Source organism: Amblyomma maculatum, chromosome 2 (genome assembly GCF_055883805.1).
Source record: "Amblyomma maculatum isolate TAMU_Amacu chromosome 2, ASM5588380v1, whole genome shotgun sequence".
Taxonomy (NCBI): domain Eukaryota; kingdom Metazoa; phylum Arthropoda; class Arachnida; order Ixodida; family Ixodidae; genus Amblyomma; species Amblyomma maculatum.
The window spans coordinates 112,588,668-112,614,845 of record NC_139345.1 but is presented as its reverse complement, the minus strand read 5'-3'; the positions used below and the strand labels follow the sequence as shown (position 1 = coordinate 112,614,845).

At 44.5% G+C, this 26,178-nt stretch overlaps 2 protein-coding genes across 2 annotated transcripts in view; both read right to left on the bottom strand.

The window, feature by feature from the left end:
- The window catches only part of LOC146199576 (sodium- and chloride-dependent glycine transporter 1-like), a 6,053-nt gene extending 1,070 nt beyond the window's left edge, over window positions 1-4,983 (bottom strand). The window contains exons 1-4 of the mRNA XM_084592784.1: window positions 4,866-4,983; window positions 3,439-3,538; window positions 3,123-3,223; window positions 1,384-1,539 (exon numbers count right to left, since the gene is read on the bottom strand). Of these exons, the coding sequence (XP_084448910.1) occupies window positions 1,384-1,539; window positions 3,123-3,223; window positions 3,439-3,538; window positions 4,866-4,898 (390 nt within the window). The 5' untranslated portion in view covers window positions 4,899-4,983. The remainder of the gene's footprint in view (window positions 1-1,383; window positions 1,540-3,122; window positions 3,224-3,438; window positions 3,539-4,865) is intronic.
- Window positions 4,984-5,250: 267 nt separating this feature from the next.
- Window positions 5,251-25,375, bottom strand: LOC146199575 (sodium- and chloride-dependent glycine transporter 2-like). The gene is made up of 10 exons (XM_084595882.1): window positions 25,258-25,375; window positions 23,900-24,031; window positions 21,795-21,964; window positions 19,753-19,943; window positions 17,808-17,940; window positions 12,323-12,457; window positions 9,933-10,036; window positions 6,629-6,753; window positions 6,005-6,117; window positions 5,251-5,268 (listed from the first exon to the last, which is right to left on the bottom strand). Exons 1-10 carry the CDS (start codon window positions 25,373-25,375, stop codon window positions 5,251-5,253), a joined length of 1,239 nt encoding a protein of 412 aa, XP_084452008.1.
- Window positions 25,376-26,178: the final 803 nt, after the last annotated feature.

The following is a 26,178-nucleotide window of genomic DNA, read 5'->3' as shown; positions in this document are numbered from 1 at the left end:
ACGAAATGCGTTTTAATCTGATAGACAAACAATATTGATAATCAAACTTTACTAAAAACATATTTGTACAAAGTTGTCCTCCGTACGCGCTCTAAAAATTGACGGCATCTCGCCACTGTCTACAATGAAGAAGTCGGCCTAACAAAAAACCGAACTCTGCACACATGAATAGTGAAAAGATTAGGCATTTTGACTTTACATATGTTTATTGTGTCGATTGTTTAAAACCATAACTTCTCAAGTCTTCCAAAATTAAAAACGCTAAACAACGCGGCTTACGCGTCGTGGAATGATTTGTTTTAACAAGAGTATACCTTCATGCTACGGGAACAGGACCAGATCATATTAAAATCTATTATATTACAATCAGGTATCTATTAAAGTTGCACCAATGTCTGTATGTAAGGCAAGGAGTCTAGTTCAGCAATGAGTTCAGTGCCTATTAATTTAAATCTGGGTTTGGGGTTTGACTGTGGGCTTTGTTCTTAACTAGTCAGTGCTCTTTATGTAGGAGAAAAGGAGGAAGAAAAATGAATGAATGAATGAAGCCTTTATTGAAAGGAAGGGATGGCTCTCGGCCGCTGTTTGGGTTCTTGGGGAGTTGGGAGGGATGGGAGTGTAACTTCTTCGTCTTAACGGTTCTTCAAGCTGTTGCTTGTTGCTTGCCATGCGGCCGATCTTCGCGCTGTGAGTCGACCTCTCTCACACTACTCGAAGCAGGCCGCTCTCACTGCCGTATGTAGCAATGGAGTGTTGTATTTCGGTGCTTGATATAACCTGACCTGCTAATGTGGGCATGTCGTCGTGTGGAATATGCGTAATTTTGTTTCTTCCTTGTGAAAACGATGGACATTGCCATATAAGATGTTCTAGGTCTGCTGTACACTGTTCCTGACAGTGCGTGCATATGTTGTGTTTGAGTGTTTCGTGTCTTCGGAGAAACCACTTGTCAAGTATGTGCGGTGTGTAAGCAGCGTTTGTTATTACTTTGTTGAGAAATATTTCTTGTGGTCGAGTGAGCCCTTTCGTGTCCTCAAACACCGGATTTTATATCGGCCACCTGCAGGTTTGTGAAAGGCGCCTGTAAAAGTATTCATCTATTGTCAAGTTGATGCGTTTTTTTTTCTTTTGATTGTTTGTTTGCTTCGGCAGTTGTCTTACGTGCTGTGGGAATATAGTTATGTGTTCACTTGAAGCGTGTAATATATCTGCTCTTGCCATTTTGCCGTGCTGCCCTGTCCAGCAAAAAAATCATGATGCTTGTGCAGACAGGCTTTTTACTATGTAAATAATTGTTTTGGCAAATAGAAATCAACATCAGTCCGGCATCCGTCAACGCTGCCAGTCTGACGTCTGCCGTTTCCGTGTTTCCGAATAACTTACCCATTGAAAAACGTAAAGTTGGTAAACACAGAATGCGACGACGATTGCCAGGCCCATAAGTACGAGCATAGCACCGACAAAGATTGTCCACACAGGTAAACTATACTCTGCTATGTGAAGTTTCCGGAAGTATATAGCGTTGTTCATGCAAAGGCCCTGAAATGGAAACAGAGAATTCATGTTTCAGCTAGTTCAGAAGTGCGGTCTCGTAAAATTGATATATATAAAAAAAGAGATAATGCAGCAGAAGCAAAAATCAATGGACCATCATTGAGATAAAAGCGGCATATAGCGAGGCGTTACTATTCTACAGCATGATACACTTTTGCGTTATCGCCTATGTAAAGGAATGACAGAGACAGTAATCTCGTTTCTGAACGGTTTGTTTTACTGTGGCCATTTCCTTTTAGGCGACTTTAGATTCCATTGGTTACCCTGTAGACGTCGACATTTCATTCAGGTGAATCTTTCAAGATCAATGGGGTCATCATAGCCTTATGGTCAAGTAAGTGGACACTCCCATGTTTCATACCAAAGGCATTGCTTCGTTTTTTCGGGGTGGCGTGACTAAATAAAGTGGGGTGCGAGGGTACCAAGTCTTCGATTTCCGACCTCACCCTTCCATATGAAAGGAAGAGCCCCAATTGGCAGCTCCTTCCTTCTCGACCACGGCATCTGGTCTCGTGGAGTCACATAGCGCACCGAAAAATCACAAGTCCGGTGACCTCCATAAGTAGCGACTGCGCGCCATTGCACCTCTGACTTATAGGTGCCCGGCCATGTCACCTGCCACCTACCGCCACCGTGCTACCACCTGTCGCAGGCATGCTCGTTATTTGTCAACGCTGCGAGGCTTGGAACAGTCGACGCCGACGACAACGATGTCAACGCCGCTGATGCCAACGGACAATTTGTTTGACATAGGACTAATAACAATCTCGAGTTAAAACTCCCGAAGTCCGTAGCTATGAAACGCAAGTATACAAAAATGACGTTCTCAAGCTTTGCTTCAAAGGGCGAGGGTGATTGTTTTACACACTAGTGCGTCGCTACATCGTTTATAATTATATCTTTCCTCTAAGTAATGTTGCGGTAGAAATAACTCGCACTGAAGGTAACTGTTCCACACTAAGAGTATATGACCACTTCAGAAAGGCAAATAAACTGTATTGAAATTACTATCCCGCAAAGAGAGAATCCAGATAGCATTTGCGCTATAAGATATGTGGTTCTTTGTTTCCTTAGCAGCACACATTCCATAAGTGGTATAGGGGCAAGAAGATTGCATGCTATACAGTCCAAAATTACTGCCTCGTAGCGGATGTCCAAAAACGTCCCCCGTTCTTTTTCAGGAGAATTGGCGGATTTTTCGCAAGCTCAGGAAACCTTTGGCAGTTGTGATCGGCGTGGATACCAAACAGAAGGGAGAACTCTAGAAAAGTAGCTGATTATGGTACTTAATTGCTCGCGCATTAAGAGTAAATTATTTATTGCTCGTTACTTATATAAGCGTGTCTTCTGTTGCCTATTTAATTAGTGCGACCTCAATACTGTTATTACTGCCATGTTTGTTTGTTAGAGAGTGAGTTGTATTGAAAATAGATAAATTCTGTTTCACGTTAAGAAGCAGTGTTAGTGCTTCTATAGATGAAGGTGATGGAGCGGGTCGAAACTTTTATAATACACTGCTACGATAAAGGGAGCTGAGGGGTGCATTCCAAGGCACACCTATAACTCACCAGTAGAAGAAATGGACAGATATATTTCCACAAAAATTTCATAAAAAATGGCGGCCATTTCTTGAGCATAAAACACATGTCGTGAGAGAAGCGAGTGAGACCTGGAAAAGAAATATGCACCGTTTCGTCGCGTTCCGTTATGCACACACGCGAACATTGTGCAACATGAAATATTGCATATAACAAAGTCACAAGTCTAGCAAAGTGAAACTTGTACACGCAGCTAAACGCTCAAATGCAAACAGTTTGTTGAGTGATTCTCCGTTACTGTTTTCACCATGTAAAAAGCGACGGTTTTGTAAGCGTCCTCACTCACCGTATCCATATATGATGAAGCAAACTTCAAGCAACGCCAACACCGGCAGCAGCAGCTCACCCAGATAGGCGTCGCACATATTCATTATATAGATTCCGTCCTGCACATAGGTAAGCGTGTGGTCACCACAAGCTAATAATGGCATCTGAATTTATCCTCGATCCCTTCATTTTAGCTGGCCCGGTATATGGCTAGATGAAAGGCCTTCCTGTTAGGCGGTAGCTAAAATGTACCCCATAATGGTTTTTAACATTGACAGATATTTATTTAAATGAGAGAGAGAGAGAGAGAGAGAGAGAGAGAGAGAGAGAGAGAGAGAGAGAGAGAGAGATCAATGTGGTCTGCACAGGCATATTGCATGCTGTAGGCATTAGAAATGAAGTGTTATCGAACTAATAATTAAGGAGATAATGAAGTACATTTCCATCAGTTTTATGCTTTGTTTGCATGCAATTCTAAAGCATTCATGGATGAAAAGAATTAACACCTGAAAAAAAACTGTTGCTTGTGTTTTTCAGCGCGCATGTGCCTCCAGTCAGGTCGCAAAATATGAAATGCTGCCAGCCATATATACCAATAGTCGAGATTACTCTTTTCATACGTTCACTTTTTACATGAAAGAGTATTGAGCTATTTGGGCCGAAAAGCTGTCGCCGCGCCCTAGAATAGCCGAGAAGAAACTTGGCGCCGTTCCAAAAGCGTCGAAAAAAAAAAATATGTGACTGAGTATAAAAATTATGATGCAACCGTCCTTTAAAAGCGCAGCATAACTCAGGAGTGTCATACCATCAGCTTCCCATTTCACATGCATCTGTCTGTCAAGGTGGGGGCTAGATTGTTATAGTGTGGTTTAGTTTATATGGTTTAACATTCCAAAGTGACTCAGGCTATGAGAGGCGCCGTAGTGGAGGACTCCGAAAATGCCGACCACCTGGGGTTCTTTAACGTGCACTGACATCGCACAGAACACGGCCGCCTTGCTTTTCCCCTCCATCTAAAAGCGGCCGCCGAGGCCGGGATTCGATCCCGCATCCTTGGTCACAGTTGTCGAGCGCCCTAACCACTGTACGTAAGGCGAAGCTTGAGCGCCGCCCTAATTCAACCTGTCAAGGCGAGTATAATCTTGCTAAACTATTCAAAACCATGCTTAAAACTTTGCTATCAGTGATCAGATTTCATTGTTATAACCAGTAATATGCTATTGCAGCATTGTTACAAGCAGATCATTTAAGAAAGCATTGCAAAACTGATGGTGCCACGATAATATGTAGTTCTAAACAGTATTGTTATAAGGGTTTTTTACTGTACTACATTACATATATACGAGGTCGCATTTATAAGCTTGCGCCGTTGATGGAACATAACAGCAGAGGACAAGTCGACCCAGAAAAAAAAAAGTGAGTGGGCCGTGGACGTATGTGGCTCACGTGTCGCGTCATGGGCATCCCGCAGAGCATCATCGCCAAGCATCCGACGGCCGTCAGCAGCCAGCGGCGTGGCAGCAGGTCGGGAGAAAATTCGTCCCGCACGGAGCTCAACACGGCCTGCACGGCAGCGCACTGCGAAGATCCAGAGGAAGAACGGGAGAACGGTTGTGTCGGGGTTACTAGCATGTATGCGAGAACGCCTCAGAAACTGCGCCAAAAATGGATGGAATCACGGTGCACCAAGAAAACTTCCAATAGTTAAAATAAGTGATACACCGGCGTTTTAAACGTCTTAAAACTGAATATACTGCTGTCTCGTGGCTTCCCCTTGCTGGAAGGTAGCGAAATATAACGCCTTCTGCTGGCATATGGTAATCCAGAGCGTCTACGAATGCGGTTGGTTCTGAAAGTGTAGTGTCACACTGGCATGTTCCTGGCATATAGCATTCTGGCCACAGAGCCGCCGCTTTCACTGCAAACGGAGAATTTATTATATGTTAGAATAAATGCTAAAGAATAAAATACTGAGTCGCAATTACCGACCGATTCCTAAAGTTCTCTTCGGTGCTTCGACAGTCTTGAAAGGGCGCGGATCCGAGAGGCTGGGCTATGAAGTCTCCCATTTCAAAACAGTGATCGCGGAGTCTTTTTTGTGTCGATGTCACGAGTTTGAATAGTGTCGGGGGAAACTGTCCTAATGCAATCTTCTTGGAGCAAATGAGTCTTGCTTCCAAACGAATACCAAATACACCAAGAAAAAGTCATAGAATCAAGTTTTCGCTAAAAACAAAAATTTGATAGCTTTGTCCTCAGTGCCGCTTTAACAGCTGTGCGGGATCTTATCAATGTTCAGCATTTATTCTATAACAGTAAAATCAACAGCGCCTAGGTGATTATCCGGTGATTGCGCTCAAGAGGTGTTTTGTGGGAATATCTGAACTGCTTTAGGAGATTAGGGAGCAGGAAAGGCCAGTTGTAACATAGGACGACAGTGCAAATTGCTCAGCGTAAATGGTGATTCGGAAAATAATGGCACCTGCTGAAGCTAGGCAGAAAATTCTTTTTGTTACACTTTCCGTCTAACAGAGCCCTCCTTTAAAAGTGAAAAAAAAAAAAACAAAAAAAAAAAAAACGCTCACCTGTGCATTGAGTGCCATGCAGAGAAGCGCCACGTAGAAGAACGTCAGCCACAGGTGGGAATTTGTGATGCGGCTCACTGCTTCCGGATAGGCCACGAAGGCAATGTCGAAGCCTGCGAGAAACGGGCCAGCATCAAAGTTTTCAGGTCCGAGATTTTTTCTGACTCACATTTCTGGCTCAGTGAAGCGCTTTGAAAAAAGTTGCCAGTCCTTTCAAGTTTACGTTTTTTGCCGTAGTCGCATGACGATTTTTTTTTTTTTTGCCTGGTGAAGGTGATGAGTAAGAAATTGACACTGGCAAGTCCTAAATACTGCATCAGTGTGCTTTCACACAAATTTTAATGAAAAAAAAAGAAATATAGATATTTGTCATAATTCTTCAGCGCTTGTAATGAAATCATTAGGAGAATAAATGATAATTAAGATGGCCTTAAATCCCGAATCATAATCAATGCTTCGCATCCTGAATACAGCCTTCATTTCATTTGTTTTGCTAGTGTGCACGTAACAAAAAGATAAAGATGCATACCGTTTTTTTTGTTCATTTGCAAAAATGAGCTTCATTTTAATATGGCGAAACCTTTGCCTGCACCACTGAGCGCATGAGAACGCTGTATGCCATACCAGATGAGATGACGTCTTCAACGTGCACCTGAAGCGAAGATGCCATGAAACCGAGCACGGAGAATGCGATGAGGCCGTAGCCAAAGCTGGCGAAGAATTGCGTGGCGATGACTACTTCCACGTCGCTGAAAAGGGAGAAAGTATATAAAGCGGTGTATAAAGAGAATCCGATAAAATAACCCGAAGTAGAAAATAATATGTTAGCATTTTATTTTCCATGTGTTTGCGCTGATGACTTTATACATGTCTCAATGAAAACTTTCTAAACGAACGAAGGGAAATTAAGGCACTCATTATGACACGTAAAAAGTACACAGCCACTGGCACCAAGGCCATGGGCTCGGAACCCACCGGCTGTATCTGGTGGTATTCCTCGTACTTTTTAATTGTTTATCTATATGATTACCTCATGCTTATCGCATGCTTTCCTTGGTTTCAGTGGCTGCTGGATCCCTTTCGAATAAATAAAAACAACTTCTGGGTGCGTTTTTTGGCTTGCGGTCAATAGGCAAGCTGTTTTGTAGCAGCATTTTTAAATGATTGTTTGCGTCGGAGTGAATAAGTGTGCCACATCTTTTACGATGTTGATACAATAAATTATTATGATTTAGTTTTGCTGTTTCGGTAAATGGCGAATTTTGTTCCTGAAAATGAGCGTTTGCTGTGGTTTATGAGGTTTTTTGCAGTAGCTGAGTCATGTGCATCGTAACGTAACTACAAAATTTCAACAATAAGGTTCGTAGCTATGTTGAAGGATATTTCCCATTGTAACCAGCATCAGAGCTTTGTACTAAGATCTGCAGCCAATATAGCGGCCGAAGAAGGGGCGAAAACCCACGCAGTCTTGGGCAATAGAATCTACAAATGTAAACTAGAATATTCGGATAGTCTCGCTTTGACAACGGCACCTCTTTTTCATTTTTCAATCCCACCTTTCTACGTTCACTTACGGCATGGTTCAGATGTTCAAAAATATGTGTGGTAGATACGGCGCCTTTCCTTTCCTATAAACCAATTTACAATTTTATAGTCCCTTCCCGATCGAGGCAAGAGCTCCTCAAGTCCTTACTTATGGATAAAATTACGCCACAGTTGCGTTCAATGAGTTGTCTACACAGCTATCTCGTTTTTCTTTTCTTTTTTTTTTTTTTTTTTTTTTTATCTGAGTGCAGTGCCTCAGCTTGTAAGCATATTTTTGAACGTAAGCTTTTCTGCTCGGGGTGCAACTTAGGATTTTACTGGCCGTTGCACAAATGGCCTTGACCTTTGACTTCAAACCTCTTCACGTCCGTTCCCTTACGGCGTGTTTCAGGTGCCTACCGAGAATTGTGACAGATAGAGCGCATTTTCTTTCCTTTCCTAAAAACGAATTTACAAATTAGGTGTAGCCACACCGCTGTGGCGCAGTGGTCAAGAGGCACGATTACAGTTCTGGAGTTACGGAGTTCGAAACCGCCCACGGCGGCTGAGTTTCCATGGAGGCGAAACATTGCGCCATAAATCCTAACACAGCACGCCAGTGCGCGTTAAAGATCCCCAGGTGGTCGAAATTACACCGCACCTCTTTCTCTCTTTGCTTTCACTCTCTCCTAAATCCCTTTCCTTACACCGCGATTCAGGTGTCCACGGTAAAAGTGAGACAGATATTGTCTTTCTTTCCCTATTTTCAACAAAATATTTAACAAATCTAGGGGGACACTTAAGGGTTTTGCAAACATGAACGATGTTTTTCCCTTTTATTATTGTCTAGTTTTATTTGCTTTATTTTTAACTTTTTGCATCATTACTTGCATGATAAAGCTTGAGTTTTTCATTCTCAGTATATGACACACTTGAACCTCCTTTTTACAAGTTTTCATTTTCGATTATTTTAATTACTTAACTGATATATTACACACGCTAAATCATCTTAAATCGCATCATCAAACAACGGCTTTTCCTTTTGAGCATTTTGACATCTTCGGACCTTTTATTCATCTTTGTTTTCGTTATTTCAATTAATTCGTGAATTACGTACAAACTTTTTAAATTAGGATCTCCAGGTAGTTTTCTATTCTTATCATTTTGACACTTTTGAATTCCTTTGTTTGCAGCCTTTCTATATTAAATTTTTTCCATAAATTGATGAATTACACACTCTAAATTTTCCTAATTAGCATCGTCAAGCATCGCGTTTTTATTTTGAGGATTCTGGCACCACTGAATCCAATTTTCCATTTTTTTTCATTCCTTTCATTCGTCTCTTAACTACAATGATCTCATTAACTCGTCATTACCTATCGCATGCCAATTAATCACCAATCACTAAGTTTCAAATTATCATGATATGACATTCTTTTTTGCACAGCCTCGATTATTTCCTACACGCGTGCGGACTACTACTACTACCACTACTACCACTACTACACAGTACCACTGCGAAGATAACCTCTCGACCGAACGAGCTGTACAAGCTATCGCTTAGTAGCGGAATGACAAGGCGGTGTCAAAGGCGCTATCACGTCTACTCTTAAGGCGAAGCCTGGCTCCCTAATTCAAACCGTCAAATAGCGTACAACATTGCTAAATAGTGCAAAATCACGCTTAACAGACCTTTAACCGTCAAATAGCGTACAACATTGCTAAATAGTGCAAAATCGCGCTTAACAGACCTTTGGCTGGCGTAACTATAAGTTCAAGCCATTGCTTAAGCCACTTTTCTTTTTTTCTTTTTTTTACATGGCGGCGACTTTCACTATGAGTGTAGAAATTACAAATGCTGTTGGCGCACCCGACAATTTACTTCATTTTTACACAAATAAAATATTAAGATGTCAATCGCTTCTCTATCAACAATGCGCACTTCCCCTTCCCCACCAGATCCAGGCATCAATTTGTAACCCCGGGGAAGTCCTTTGCTGCACACCGTCGTGGAAGGTACAATCAGGCAGCGGACGACATTAATGACGCACTGCAGTGGTGGCTCTTCGTCGGATGCAAAGCTGAAGTAAGATAACATCAAGGTTTTAAAGAGGACGAGAGGAAAACAACTCCACTCACACGTATTGTTTTAAGACAACATGCAGCGATGCGCATAGCCACTAGTGGGGACTAGATCGAAGACTACTAAGGAAAGAGGACGTTCGCACCTTCTTCTTCTTCTTCTTCTTTTTTTTTTTTTTTTTTTTAATGTAACACCTTTCAGTTCCCTGATTTAACCTCTTGCACACTGGTTGAGCCACGTTTGCTTGGCGTGTCACATTAATAGCGTTTCTGTTAAATCTCTGCTGCCATGATGCCCAACACGAACAAAACAAACTCTTACTTCGTGAGCTTGTTTCGGATCCGGCCGAAACCGGCGTAGCAGATGACGGTGCCGTAGCCCAGGCCCAACGAGCGGATCACTTCCTCAGCAGCCCTCCTCCAGAGCTGGAAGACCGGTAATGGGGAATCGTTACTGACCGCTCGCGACGCGTAGTTTCGTCATGGCTGCAGGCACATGTCAAGGAAAAGAGAGGGGGGAAACTAAATCTAGATAATCTCACCCCATTCTACTCCGCTTTTGGTTGTCGCGGTATTAATTGGCAAGACTCTCGTTGGGAATGCTATTTCACAACCCCATTTCCCCTTTCTCGCTGAGTACTGTAAAATACCTTGGGCTCCTCCAGAAAAGCATTCTTGGCTACGTACCCACATGTCTCTTGAATACGAGTGCTCACTGCAGATGGGATAAATTCGATATAATATAGCTACTTTGTAAGGTTATAAACAAGGCGTATGAGCCGGCATAACAGTGAAGGTTATTGTTTACTTTAATTGCCATATGTGCTTACTTTGTAGAAGGTCTTTCAGTTGAACGTAATAAAGTCCTCACTTTATCGAGATTCAGCTTGTATGAAGGCTTTTCTTTCATTACGATTTATTGGGACCTGTGATGAATGTCATGCACTTATCTCAAAAAGTTATCACTTTCGTGTGAAATGGTGCTCACTTACAAAGAAGAAAACGAAAATCAGCAGCGAGTTCATACAGCATCATGAATGAAGACTTGAAAGTGTCGCCTGCATCATTCATGTTCACGCCTCCACCTTGTAAGAAACACACGTACGTTTTACAGTTTTAAACTGCGCTAAGAATTGATTTTTGCGCACATGATTAGAACAAACTCCACACCGAAGAGCTGAGGATTTTTGGGCGATAGGAAAATCTCATTTGGAATATCTGAAGCGGGAGTTAGGTTGCTAAAGAGCTTTCATCATTTCAGTCTTGGAAGTGAACCATGCGCTGCCAGCGTACGTGATCACACACGAGGTATTTCAACGCGTATGCAGTATGTTCGATTTTTCTTTTTTTCTTTTTGCCAAGCCAAATAGACATTTTTGCAACCTCAATCATCGAGTCTAGCTTATACGACCAGAAATTTCGGCGAGAAACGTGCATGTAAAATCTTCTTATGGCGTATTTTAGTAGACGAATAACCTCTGACATGCAATAAAGAATAAGTGGTTCGAAAAGTTTCATGAAGTTCGTAACTGCCCGCGTTTATTTATATGTTCACCACTGTACTCTAAAACAACTTTTATGGCTGTACAGCGAAGGCTGGGCGGGAAAGGGAAAGGGAGGAATAACACCGTCTTTTCCCCATTCGCCCCATTCGCCTCACCGCACACCTACTCCAAACAATACAACACCACACGACGGCAACACAGACCTTCGCACTCTTGCTTAGCCTTAGCTGTAGAGCCACATAAAGCTGACTGCGAAGCTGACTGCGAAGCTGACTCGTACAGTCATTTTAGAAACATCCAGCCGACCATAGAGGACTTTTGTTATATTTACAGCTTTATCATTCCTGCAAAATTTGTGAGATTAGATATTACCACACTAAACGCAGTCCACTGCACTGAGCACGTGTGAACGAAACAGAGCACTCTGATCTTCAAAAGCGTAATAGCTATTTGTCACATAATCCCGTCCGATTTACTAAATTGATCTATCGCGTGCTATGGACGTGCATGGTGATTGAGAAGATCAAGGAGCAGCCAGATTGAATATAAGTTGCTCGCGCCTCTTCCACATTGGTTATCGGTTCGTGACTAGTGGTTTAGCTGTCGTATCATTTATTGCTGTAGAGCGCAGGCGGAGACATGCCCAGTACACAGTAATCTGCTAAACCTCGAGAGTAGGCTCTTTCTTGCAACCTCCTCGAGTGTTCCGGAGCCTGTTTTCTGTTACGCGGCTCAAATCTCCCCGTGCCCTCTTCAGCAGCAAATACCGACGGCAAAAAGGTTACGCTGCTACACTGTTATGATTGGTCAGCGCAGGGGCGAAACACGACACATCGTGATTGGCCAATGCGTGCACAGTCCCAGGCTATATAATCACGAAAGTATCCCACAATCAGAAATGAATGTGAACTGCTTCATAGGGCGCTTATGCAAACGCCCCATTCACAAATGGATCACGACTGGAAGGAATAAATGCCCTGGAAAAGAACGATAACTGGCTCAATGAGTCTGGCTTCGTATGGATAAATTCATTTTTCCGAAACTGATTCTTGGTTAACCGTAAGCTCGTTAGATGTCGCAAACATAGGTGTGGAGGTCCTGTTCAAACTTAAAGCAAAAATTTGTCGTGTGAATTGATCTGGATTTCATACCAGATCAATTCACCCACAAGCAAAGCTCCATAAAGCTACTGAATAATAATGCATACCGTGACGGATAGGACCTCACTCCAGCGGGGCACGACGTAGAACTTGAGTCCAGTGGACGCCCCGGGAAGGGTGAGCGTCCGGGCCAGCAGGATGAACATCAGCACGAAAGGCACGACGGTGGTGGCATAGATGGCCTTCAACGCATGTGGACCGAAAGAAAGATGACACTTAATATATATATGTGGCCACGAACAAACTGCAAAGCGGAGTTAAGAACAGCACGCAAAGGACAGCCCAACGGCAACGCAGCACACGGGAAAGAAAGATGGTACGCTCCTTGACAGCAGATCGAGAAATGCAGCACATCAACAAAACCTTACGCAGAAAAACCAGCACGAAAACAACGCGGCGCAACCCACCACGGTGCAGCACCGCGGAAGGGCTAAATTATAGCTGAATTGTCACAGCCAAATGAAGATGATACTCATAAGGTAATAACTGACAACACGTACGGCCGCGGCGTTATAAGAATACATTAGGTTGTAAGGGAACCGTACAGTTTTTAAAACACTATATGAACTGACCTTGCAAACGACGACAGAGTGACCACACACCACTTTCCTGGACTACACTTTTTTTTTCTGCTTTTTTTTTTTTGAATTTGCATTTAGGCTCATTTTTTATTATGTATTTTAGGCGCTTTACTACAATTAATTTCAGTATGCTTTCTGATTTAGGTTATGCAGAGTGCGATGCGTGAAAATAAAGGATTGTCCCCTTTGATCATTCGCTATGAGTACACGTTTTACATATTGTTTTGTATGAGACGTGTGTCACGAGCACTTAGCCCTTCTATTCAAACGCCACTGTGATTTTTCATTTCTGTACGTCCATATGCCTTTCAACTGTTGTGCGTGATGTGTAACATATTTCTGTTTGTTATGATTTATTTGATCCGGTTGGCATGGAGAGTAAAGCCCATTGTAGTACGTTCCGCTGCTGATACTCATCAGATGCCGGAACGCAGGCAAGCTGCAGTGATACAAATTTTACAGCGTAGCCCTTTGGTGCCCTTTCTTGCGTTTCGTGGTGTCGCTGTCATAGTTGCCCTTCGTAACCAGCTCCGTAGCCGGTTGTTGTTGTTGTTGTGGCTGTAGGAAGAAGGAAAAGAAAATGCACGGGCCTGCTACTGGCTCTGTAGCTGAGCCACATTCCGCTGCCTCGTGCGGACAGAAGGGAGAAAGTAGAGAAGAGAAGAAAAGGAAGAGGGAGAGAAAGACGCGCGCCGCAACAGCCGTCGTCCACCACCTAAGCGGTGGCCGGTGCGATGACGGCCTACAACACAAAACTTCGGTGGCAGGCTAGCCCCCGCCGCAAGCGGCGTTGACCTACCAGTCACAGCCCCGTAGGGCCAGGAACAGCCACCCTTCATTCCCTCTCCGTCACACAGCATCTGTCACATTTTAAGGCGAAAGCCTTTCCTTGTCCCATGGTGAAAATCTCGCGTGAGCGTGTCTGTTCGTGAGAATCTGCGAGATTTGTTCTTGTCTAGCTTTGCTGCCATCTGCAATCCCACACTTGAACGCGCGCCAAGGAACTCCACGCGACAGGAGCGATGGTGTACCGCCCAAACACACTTGCCGGAGAAAGTGTGACAGACAGCGCCCTTCATTTCATGTAAATCAATTAAAATTATAAATATCCCTGCAATGAGTTGAGCTGAGTTCAACTGCAACGAACGCGCTCGCCAAGGAAAGGAAATTTTCCACTGTGCGGCACGAGCTCCGGCCTTGCTGGATCGGTGGCGGCGGATCTCGATATGTGCATTACCCGAGTCGAAACGCATAGCCGCCTCCATTCGCCTCTGCGAACTGCATTTCCTGTTCCTGCGACTGGCAATAACAGACAATCGATCCACACCAACGTTAGTAGTGGGGGACTTTCCTATTAACTCCTCATAACTCCTGTTATGCTGAAAACCTGGCGTCGGCGTTGGGAGCGTAAAATCGCGCGCAAGCCTCTGGCAGGCGGTATTTGGCAGGTGGTATGGCGGGTTGTATGACGTCCGGAGATCACATTACGGGGCAAAGTTGGACAGCGTCCGCCAACTCGGGTAGCTCCCGTGAGATGGGGGGGCGAGGCGGAAATCGAAGTCAGAAATCTTGGATCCTCAGTCTGATACGCTACAGCTATACATTGGACACGCAGGTACCCCTCGTACAGCTTGGTTAAAGCAGCACTCTATGTCCGGTGATCTTGCACATATTGTAGTAGCCTGAACGATTGTGTGCTGCTCCCTATGCTTGAGATAAGAAAAGTACAATTAAGACTCGAATTAATTGTGGAGCGAAGGGCTTCTACGCGAACGAGGATCAGCATGCCGTATTGACGCGTGCTGTATTGTGGCATGCTGCGTTTTCCGGCGTTGTTTTGTCGTAAGTGTACTGGCTTTTGTGTGCTGTCTTAACGCACTCTGTTCTGCGGTGTACTGTTATTATGACATAATAAATGGAAGATCCTTCTGGATCGGAAGGGATTGTTGACGCTATAGGACGCATTAGTTCCTCTTCCCGTTCTTCTCACTGCTTCAGCACTGCGTGCTGGTTACACTATAGGCCTGCCCCCGTGTAAATTAACTTTACTGATGCACGCAGATGAAGCCAATATGTAGCAACATTAAGGGCAGCATAGGAAGTTGTTTTGGGTTGATCAATGCGAAATAAGAATGCAGTCATGGAGATAATTGATTAGAAAGTAGAAAAAAAATTTAGGAGGAGGCTGAAGCTTCCCCTAAGAGTAGACGCAGTGCGTATTCATTGCCTCACTTCTATTCGTACCTAGGCATCCAGACTTCGCTTAAACTATATAGCTGCCTCATACCCAGCGTTTTCCGCCTTCTCAGCATCCGTATTTTCCTAGGTATAGTCAAACCCCACCATCACGAGAAGGCCCATCCTACTATCACACGTATTCGGTACATTTGCAGACGACGCAGAAACATTCCCAGCCAGCCTTTGGGAGGAGATAGCCAGCGCTTCGGTCCAAAGGCGAGACAGCATGGCGGACGCTGAGGAAGTCGCAATCGACTGGCCATCAAGCACGCTCACACCACCGAGCAAATGACTGCTATCATGAGCGACTCGCAACAAGCCTGAAAGGCATGACCCAGTGGGGAGCTCTGCCGAGCAGACGCGTCCACATCATGTCGAATCACGCTCCCAGTACACACACATGTCACAGTATTCTGCTGATCCTAGGCCACAAAGGCATAGAGGGCAATAAGGCTACTGACGGGATAACTCGAGGCCATACATTTCGACCCCCGTCTGCGTCCACCTCCGAACCTTCGTCTCCACCAACATACGGCGAAATCATAAACTACCACAGACTTTATCGCGTGAAATGCGCAGCCCCCACAAAGACCTCACTCGTCCGGAAATCGCGCTATATGGAGAAACACGCAAGCCCGTATACTACGCTACACAATAAGGTTTGGCCTACGCAATACCCCCAAAATGCCCGTACCGCCTGTGGAGAGATTTCCAACATCCTGCACATGGTTTGGAACTATAGTTTTCGAAAGTGTCACTATCTCCCTGACCTCGAATCATCGGATTAGTGCAAACGCCGAAACCAGAAGTAGTAGCCATTTCCGGTTCCGGCGTTTCCGCCAATCATATGAATCGAGATCAAAGAGATAGCGACACTTTCGACAACGACGCAAACTCGGAATACGGACTGTGGTTACAGGAACTTATCCATGGGCAGTGGGAGGTGAAGCTAGCTAGAGCTCCCCCTTCAGCGCCAGCTGATCGGTCAGATTCGCCAGCGATTTCCCGGACTTGGTGAAGCACCCGAGTAATTACATTAAATAAATAAAGTTTATTCTCTCTCTCTCTCTACATATATCATATACACTCCATACTAGGCATCCATCAATCTTAATCGAGGGTTTTGGACTCGTCCTTGAAATAGGTTCGCGATTCGCTGTTCGTACTGGAATACGGTGTCGCCATCTGTACTGGCAGAGGCGTATCAGGTCGAAGTCCCGGTGGCCTCCGCAGCGGCGTTACTCAAGTCCTTTTCTGGCACGGTTTTCACTTCCTCTTGAAAGCTCCTTGTCAAACCGCGGCATGGCGACGGGTTTTCGAATCGACGAACTAGTGCGCTTCGCGCAAAACAACCTCATGTCGCCGATGGAATCTGAACCCACGACATCGAATTTCGCGTCTGGTGCTCTACAGACTGAGCTATTTGCTCTTCTATCCTCTACTAATTTAATAATTTATGATGCGTGTATCGTATCCTTCAGAGTATTCGTCATCTCCACCCTCGCAACGTACAACGTCTTCTGTTTCCGCGTCACGTGGACTGTGATCTAAAGGGGAGAATTGAAGGTATGTGATAACCCTCTACTCTCAACAGCTGTCGCTGTAGCTCAGTGCAATAAAGAAAAAAATCGGCGTAGCTCAATGAGTAGAGCAATAGACACTAAATCCAGAGGTCGTGGATTCGAATACCATCTGCGGCATGTGGTTTTCTTCCACTTTCTATTCGACTGTCTCCTTGACTACATTATTACCGTATTTTCGCAAGCTCGGCAGGATTCTCGCTGGTATCGCGGGTCACGTAATCAGTTTATTTCAAGAAAACTATAATCGCGCTTCACGAAACAGTTTGCGAAGTTTATTTTTCAGTAAAATGTTACTTTTCATGCCCGTCTTGTCAAGATATCGACGCAAGAAGGGAGGGGAAAGTGAGAAGGGGCAAGTTTTCGAATCTAAGCCCCCCCCCCCTCTCTCTCTCTCTTTCTATCTATCTATCTTTCGGCACTGCGATCATGTGAAAAAGCGGGTATTTGGGAATCGAATAGAGTATTTCCCATTGGTCAAAACAGAAAAGACTGCTCTAAGCCCTCTTGATGTCAATGGTTATTGGCTCCGTTTGTATGTGTCTCAAACCGAGCCCCTCAATTTCGCTACAGCTTCTTGCTGATTAACGTAATAAAAAAGCCTATTCTCGAGTCTTTTGATCGAGCTCGAGGCCACCAAATTAAAATTAGAACTCAATACTGACCTTCTTTGAGAAAACTAGTTTCTGAATTTGTATTTCAAAAAATAGTGTAATTCTAAGTTCAAGCTGTTATGTACTGATTGCAGTTAGCCGCATACAAGATTAGAGCAACGATACATGTGACAAAACGAAGAACTAGTCAATAAACCGACCAAGTGGCTAAGCTACGTCCATGATTAGGGTGATTTGTGTATAACTGAGTGACCTTCATTTACAAAACAACGTCTTCTCAGATATGGCATCGGGCTATGGGAATAACGTCCTAGTAATAGTAGTTGCGAACGTTATTCTTGCAACACACCGATGCTTTTAAAAGAATGTAAGTATCCACTTCTTCCACTAATCCCGTATCCAGGACACAAGTCAGCTGGAGATGTCTTTGCATGACAGTGGACGTGTCATGGCTGATTATTGTTATGGTGGTATTTAAATGGGTGTCGACGTGAGAAGTGACGTGAGGAGTGACTTCACCTTTGTCAATGACTTGATGCCGTTGTGGACGCAAGCGAACACAAAGCACCAGCCAACGGTCAGAGCGAGCAGGAGGTGAGTCTGGTATGAAGCTTGTTGTTTGCTTCGTGGGTTGAAACCAAGCACTCTTTTGCTGCAGGGAGGAGATGCAAACAGGGAACACAATTAATTAGATCATACACACACATATACACTTTAATGGAATAGCAGGGAAAGAGGAAGACAGGCTGCTGCTCAGCTGGATGGTACACAACGTTTCATATTAGGAGCTGGAGATAAGCGGTATACGGCTTTAGAAAGAAGTGATCATGTGTGTCAGCCATCTGTCGCTTTCCTTAAATGAAGGCCTGATGCCACATCCCGTAATGTAAGCTGAAGTGTTTATTTTTTTATTTTGCCCTTTATTGCACCAATTTGGTAGGCCCTGTAAGAAATTTGTAGAAGCTTCCGTGCTGCATAAACTTGAGGAAAGGTACCCAAGAGCTTTCTTGTACGTTTCTTTTTCTAGTGTCTGTTCATGTGTTTTGCGCTGTTCCTTCCAGTTTTCAGGAAAGGTCGTGTAGAAATTCTAGTTTCTCTTAGGAAAGGAGTTCTGTCCGCTCAGTTTTTTTTCGCTTTCATCGGCTTTCTCCCTGCTTCGCAAGATAAGCTCTACCAGAAGTGTTGATTAACACTGACGTTTCCAAATATATGATTGCCAGGAACCCATAATTACGCCCATGTCACAATATATTATAGAAGTAACAGGCTAGAGAACAAGAGAGATCTGCCATTAGGCACTTGACCTCGCCAATAGCGAACATTGCGGCGGCGCGTTGCTGTCGCCCACACCTGAACAAATTACTATGGCGTTTATGAGCCTGTCTTCAAACAAAATTGGCAACTCGTATTGCGTCATGTTCCAGGCGACTTTTTTTTTTCTTTGGTTGCGCAGTGTTTTGGGCGTAAAAATGTGACCGCTAAAACCTCTTGGTAATTTACCGGATTCTGGCGGTGCTGCGATCGCACTGCCTTGGGAGCATTACGAAATAGACGAGGTTTCATGGAGACACATGGAGAGACTCGTCCACTACATCATCTATTTCAGTGCTCTGTATTCATGTAATGAGGCATTATAGGATGTCATTAACACGGGGACACCGAATAAAAGAACCCCCGCTGTTCTCGGCTCCAGAGGCCCTTCCTTTCTTTCAGGTACTTCAGGCGCTGTTCCTTATTTTGATTTAGGAAAATATTTCCCCGTTAGAATAGTATACCTAGGACTCAAAAACGCCAATTCCTATATTTGCGAAAGCCAAGACTAGGCGATCATTGTGTGTGTGTGTGTGTGTGTGTGTGTGTGTGTGTGTGTGTGTGTGTGTGTGTGTGTGTGTGTGTGTGTGTGTGTGTGTGTGTGTGTGTGTGTGTGTGTGTGTGTGTGTGTGTGTGTGTGTGTGTGTGTGTGTGTGTGTGTGTGTGTGTGTGTGTGTGTGTGTGTGTGTGTGTGTGTGTGTGTGTGTGTGTGTGTGTGTGTGTGTGTGTGTGTGCGCGCGTGTGTGTGCGCGCGCGTGTGTGTCTGTGTGTGTGTGTCACGTGGCGGAAATGCACATAAGTTTACGAAAAAATATATATTCCCAGTGGAAAACTTGACTTGCGTGAAAATGATAGAAGGCGGGTGCCACTATGTGGAATGGTACTGCATTCAGTATCTGCTTTAAAAAACACTTCTTGCGACAAGAATGATGCTAAATTCACCTGAAACAAACAAATCACTGCCAACTGCTCCGGATGTGAAAAACGCGCTAGTCCGGTGAGTATGAAGTTGTGTACATAGCGCTTTAAGGGCGGACCTTAAAATTAACTGAGGGTAAACAGTCAAATCACAGTGTTATGCCTTCTACAAGCTTTGGTTTAAAATCATGCATAAGTGCATGATATTGAGTGACAAGGCAAAAACGATCCTTACTAGAAGAACTGGTACGAGGACACTCGGCTGGCATTGATGCAGTTTGTGAAGAACACGCTGTCCTCAAGGGCCGTGTAGTTGTTGGTTTGGTTCGCTGCTTCTAGATGGCCCAACCTCAGTGGCGTGATCGTGAGCAGCCAGTCGTGCTTGTACTTGTTGAGGACAGCCTCCTCGATGGTTCTGCAGGGGAACTGTAGGCAGTCGAAAGAAAATGAAATGTGCGCAACGGAGGCTTCCATTCAAGAAGCGTCCGTGTGCTGTGCGATGTCAGCGCACGTTAAAGATCCCCATGTGATCGAAATCACTTCGTAGCCCTCCACTACGGCTCCTTTTTCTCTCTTTTCACTTTCACTCCCACCTTCCTCCCTTCCCTTACGGCGCGGTTGAGGTGTCCACAGAAAACAAGTGAGACAGTTACCGCGCCTTTCCCTTCCTTTAAATCAATCAGTTCCATTCAAGAAAATACACTCATCGATTGGCATATGTGCTACACTTAGCTGTTCGTCATTTGTTAAAATACAAGCATCGTGGCCGACACGGTCAAGGTTTTAGTTTACATCTCATCCACACTTAGCAGGAAAAGTTCAGTACGCGGTTCCGCTGCATTAGGAAGCACACTAATGGACTGACATGCCACACACCAAGATAGTAGTAATTTGTTCTAATTCCATCGGGCTCATTTTCTTCTGTTGGGCGTCTTACCACTGCACCACCCCGGCGGGGCGATGTTTCTACTGAAGATTGCCCCGCCGGGGTTGTGCAGTGGTAAGACGCCCGACTACTGTGCTGGAGTACCCGGGTTCGAACCCGACCTCGGCGGCTGCGTTTCGATGGAGGCGAAACGAAGAGGCGTCGTGTGCTGTGCGATGTCAGCGCACGTTAAAGATCCCCAGGTGGTCGAAATTACTCCGTAGCCCTTCACTACGGCTCCTCTTTCTCTCTTTACACTTTCACTCCCACCTTCCTACCTTCCCCAACGGCGCGGTTGCGGTGTCCACAGAAAACAAGTGAGACAGTTACCGCGCCTTTCCCTTCCTATAAATAAATCAGTTTTAAATCAGTTTACTGAAGATTGATGAAGGTTTCTGTGGTAATATATAAATCATTTACAAATTTAGGGTATGGTGCGGACACGGCCACGATGTCGGTATATTGTGAGCCATGCTTAACGGGAACAGAACGTACGCAGTTTTGCTGCTCAAGTAGCGTCCGCAGCGTCTGAGCCATGGTCACCTTTGTCATGTAAGAAAATTAACAGCCGTTGGCGCTATGCGAACGGCGAATGAGGCAACGGACTGTTCCCACTATGTGTGTTCCGCGCTGTATGTCCGCTGTGTTAATTCCCAGTCATGCTATTCCTCAGCCAACCCTGTTCTCATGCCCACTTTCTTTTAGTGTGAATGCACTATTTCACGAGGTCTAACCGGGCCTTCGGGATGTGAATGACAGATACTGCACCTTTACTATAAGCCAATTATTATTATATTATTCAGATGTCTACAGAAAGCGTGACAGATACTGCGCCTTTCCTTTCCTGTAAACCAATTACTAATGAAAGCATTATTAGGGTATGTAAAATGATAAATAGTGATGGCGATAATTAATAAAAAATACTAATAAAATACTGACCCATGATAAAATTAGTGGGTTAAAAGAAGAAAATAAAACCTAAATAAAAAGAAAAATAAATCAAATAAGATCTTGCTGCTTGGCATGGCTGCCTGCGCACCGCGTAATTGGTACGGCACGCCAGACCACGCCAGGATGGCGAGTAAGCCGGGTCCTTCTACTGTCTTGGTCGAAGAAGCACGCCATATCCGGCGGGCTGAGTTGGAATGGGAGCCTGAATACGTTGCCTAATGTGTGTACTATATCCTAGAGAGGAACCAAATCGAAACTTAGAGAGAGAAAAAAAGAAAAATACCGACCAACAGCTAAACCGAATGAAACCATGCTTTCACACGTCTAACTCGGTTTAGCCTCAGTTGAAACCCTGCTAATTTTTCCTTTTAGCTGGTTAGCCGTCACGCATTGATCCTCACAATGCCTTCCTTCTTGATGTAGCAGTCGTCGTCGGCCCAGGCGCGGTCGCACTGCGTCCATGGCGCTGTGTCCATAAGCGAGTAGTAGAGGAAGACGAGCACGTAGGCCAACACCAGGCTGTTGAAGGCTGCCAATGACACGCACGCGTACACCATGGCCCAGCCCACGCCTGCGGACACGGACAGAACGCATGGAATAAAAAAAGTGGCCCAAGACAGCGAGAATATAACCTCAGTTCGTGCGCATCTTCAATATATAATGCTGTTAACGCACGGTATGCAGGCGACCTCCGGCAATGAACCTAAAAAGATGCCGTCAGATACAGAAACTGTGACATACCTTTGATAGACATGCAAAAAAATTGCATTTCACTTGTATCTACAGGCTGCCGCAATGCAATGACTAAGACGCTACATTACTGGATCAGAGCTAGGGGCAGGATAGGCTAATCCTTGAGGCTAAAGACAAGTTTTGTTTAAGGCTAAAAACAAGTTTTATTTAGCGTGACGCTGTATATACCTACACTCTTCTTTCTACCCCGCCCACTCATTCTCCTTTCTGTTTACTTAATCCCTTACTTCCAAGACCGGTTTAGGTCGCGTTCTTTCCTTGTAATCGAGCCCAACATTGTCTAACTGCAGTTGAAGGCACGCGTCACGCCAGGCGTTACCTGTATGCTCTAATAAGCATCTGTAATGCTTAACCTGCGAATAGCTCGCTTTAAGTAGGCGGAAGATTTCTATCCTGCAATTAGTATTGTCTAAAGGTATCCCTTTTTTTTTGTTAGGAAAAGGTTAAACATATATTGTCGCTTGGCCCGCTTTGATGAAGGGATTTCTGCATTTTAAAGGTGTGCCAGTAATGTATTTTTGCGACACCAAGCTCTAGCTCGTGTTTGGCTGCTTCCTGGTCAAAATAACGGGACGCTAAGCCACTTCACGCGAATTTATTTACTTTATATATGTTTACGTGTGGTCCTTATTTCACTTCATGAAAGTTCACAATTGATTTCATGACAGCGGTGCCCTACATTGGCGTACGAGAACATTTCAGCAGCACATATCTCAACAACAGCGTGTTTTAGGAGCACGATTTTGTGCAGGGTTACTGTCAAATATTACTAACAGGCCATCAGAGCTAATGACCACTCCGGAGGTTTTTCCTCCGATAAAGTAAACAATTGCCTTACGCTAAATGATCCCTGAAGTGAAATGTTGTTCTATGTGTTCTACGTTAATTATTAACCGCGCACAATGTTTTAACACTCGAATCATAGATCTGAGTCAAATTCAGAGACTCGTTCACTTTCTGTTTCCAGTTTTAAAATTTTTGGAGCGTTTGGCATGTTTCATTGGTAAAAAGCACTGCAGGTGCGAAAGGGTTTTGAGTAGGACGAGAATATAATTGACAAGTTAATGTTGCCTTAGATGCTAGGGCATATTTGACAGAGTAAAATAACCTCAGCACAGTGGCGGCTTTACAGGGGAGGCGATTATGTGGAAGAACCTCCCTTCTCCTGTCCATATTAAGCGAGAAGATATCGTTTTTTTTTTTTCTTTTTTGTTTTTTTTCACGGTGCTGTGAGACCCATGAATGCCCTGCGCTGACGGATCCCCTAGCTACACCGCCTCCTCAGGAGAATTTCATGCGAGGCCTAAGTGTAGCGTTCTTGACCCGGTATCCAATACCTATGGCTCAATTCCCCGCCCACCATTCGTAAAGTTTCGTTTTGGTGCAGTGCACTTACCTTTAGTTCTAGTTCATTAGTCCACGAATAGGTCTGACCTATTCGTGGACTAGTGAACTAGCAGAACTAAAGGTAAATGAACTGCACCAAAACGACGAATAGTGGGCGGGGAATTGAACCATAGGTGTTGGATACCGAGTCAGGAACGCTGCTCTTAGGCCTCGCATCAGACCTATTCGTGTGGGTGAGATTTCTCTCTTTAGGCGTCTTAGAACGTCCTATAGTGAGCACAACCTTGTCTACTTTTCAGAGCTTTAATTTGACAAGTAAGATCTGAGACCTCGGGTCTTAAAAATAATGAAACACGCGAAACAACGACGAAATCGGCGCGTACGCGAACACGCTTTTCCAGCTCGCCTTTTGCCAGCGGATATCCATCGAAGGCCTTTGTCTGAGCGTAGCCGGAGAACTGACCCAGGACAAGTTCCAGCAGGTACATAGGTCTTCCGGCGATCATTGTAAGCATGATGTATGGGATCATAAATGCTCCTGAGAAGAAAAAGAAAGGGCAGAGAGGTGTTGGAGAGCCGCTGCGTCTGGAGAAAATTAAGTGCCGGTAGTTGAAAAGGCCAATCGATGGCTATGACCCCAAACTGAACCGTATTTCTTCCACATCGATAGTGGGGGAAAATACGAACACCCGCAAGGATCACCAATGAATACAGCAAACATAAATCAGTGCCAATTGCGTTCGTGTCACGGAAATGTTTGAATTAAAATATATGCATTTTAATTACCAGTATACCCATACATCTTGTACATGAAAAATTTAAAAGAGAAGTTGTTTTTGAATTCATATTTTTTTTTTTTGCATATCGTAACACTGAACCATGATAATATATCCGAAGATTCTTCTGAGGAACGCTTTTGTTTTCTGCTATTCACTGTGAAAGGCACAGCCCATAAAATTACCTGTGGCAGACTTTGCTGTCGTGAGTGGAGAGAAAACTTTAAAAGGTCACATTTGGTAAACGTCGGAAGACTAGACGATAGCCATAAATATATTCGTGTGAGCGCCTGACAATATTGCTCCCCTGCCTCAAAATTAAACGTTATTTTCAAGAGAGCTGGACCTGTTTCTAAATGCTAATAATTCGATTAGGTGAAATTTCAAGTCTTTCGTCATAGCGGACGTTCATATTAGAAAAAGGAAGCAGCGTTTCTAGTCTTTCTGGCACCAAATGCGAACTAGGGCTTTCTCTCACTTACATGTACCCTGCAAAAAACTTCATTTGATTAATTCGCACAGGACGAGGAACCCTCGATAGACAGTACCAATGAGAATAAAGCACGTAACAGTGATTCTTAATACTCTTGTTGACGAGATTGTAGACGTTTGAATTGACCGCAGTGTTTGTCTATTGCTGTTCATAAAAGACATTCGGAATAGATGGTTTTAACGATGTTTGCGGAGAGAAGGTATTCAAAGGCAGTTCCAAACAGATAGCGCAAACTTCATTGCTTTTCTTTTTACGCTTTTGTCTTAGCTGTTCAAAGTAGCAGTGCATGGAAAGTTGCGGACAAGAATATTTGTGCAGGTAGAGAGGAGCTGGCTCGATGACAGCATTCGCTTAACGGCGACCTTCGAGGCTCTCATGACAAACCGTATTCAGTCTCCCGAGAGAGCGGCCTGTGGCGCCACCTATCACTGCAAGTGGGAAACGTCGTATGGTTGCAGGCACCTATGCCGCGGAAATGCCGTCAGGTTAACGCACCTCCACCGTTGTCATAGACGACGTAGGGGAAGCGCCAGACGTTTCCCATTCCGACGGACATTCCAATGAGGGAGAGGAGGAAGGTGCCTTTGCTGCCCCACTGGTCGCGCTCTGCCATCGCTGCATCCGGCCCGGGCAGAAACCAACGCAACATTTGGCGCATGAAGATGGGCATCGGCCACGAAAACAATTGATAGCATGGAGTCATAGGTGCAACAATAGGGAACGATAACTATGCAGACTGATGGCATTAGCAGGCGGCCCAGTACCACTGAATTTCATTTCCGAGTGCTACCTATACATGAGGCTCAATGTAATTTACACATTTGATGCCCTATTATTGATAATATCGAAATCACTACTGAATTTCGCGATAAGCACTGCTTTTAAAAGCCCGAGTGCAATAATTAACATACGAAAAAATGGCCGATAGGAGATGCTATGTAAACTGCTTACTACAAAATTATGCATCATGACGGCAGTAATGTTTTGTTGGGTTATTGAGACCAGAGAACATGCTGCCTTCTAGCCGCTGTAGACATCCATGCAACGCTCCAGGGTACCTTATTGAACCCAAAATACTGTTGCGTTCGTGTGCCACTAGGCTACTTTATTGGGATCTACACAGTATAGCACGAATTCAGACGCATCTGCGTTAGGAAGAAACTGATGCGAGCTTACTTTCAGCTAGCTTCCTTGTGGAGGACGCATACGATTGACCTGGCACAGCTTTTTCTCTTCTTCTTCCCTTTCAGCCTCGTGTGAGTATTGCACGTACGCGTGCGGTGCGACAGCCATGAGTCCATGACCAATGCCTCCTGTGTGCTTTAAGAGCAGCGGACATGACCAGCATCGACGACTGCTGCCTACTGTTCTTTCCAAGATGTATACATTGATTTTACTGTTCGGATACATTAAGGC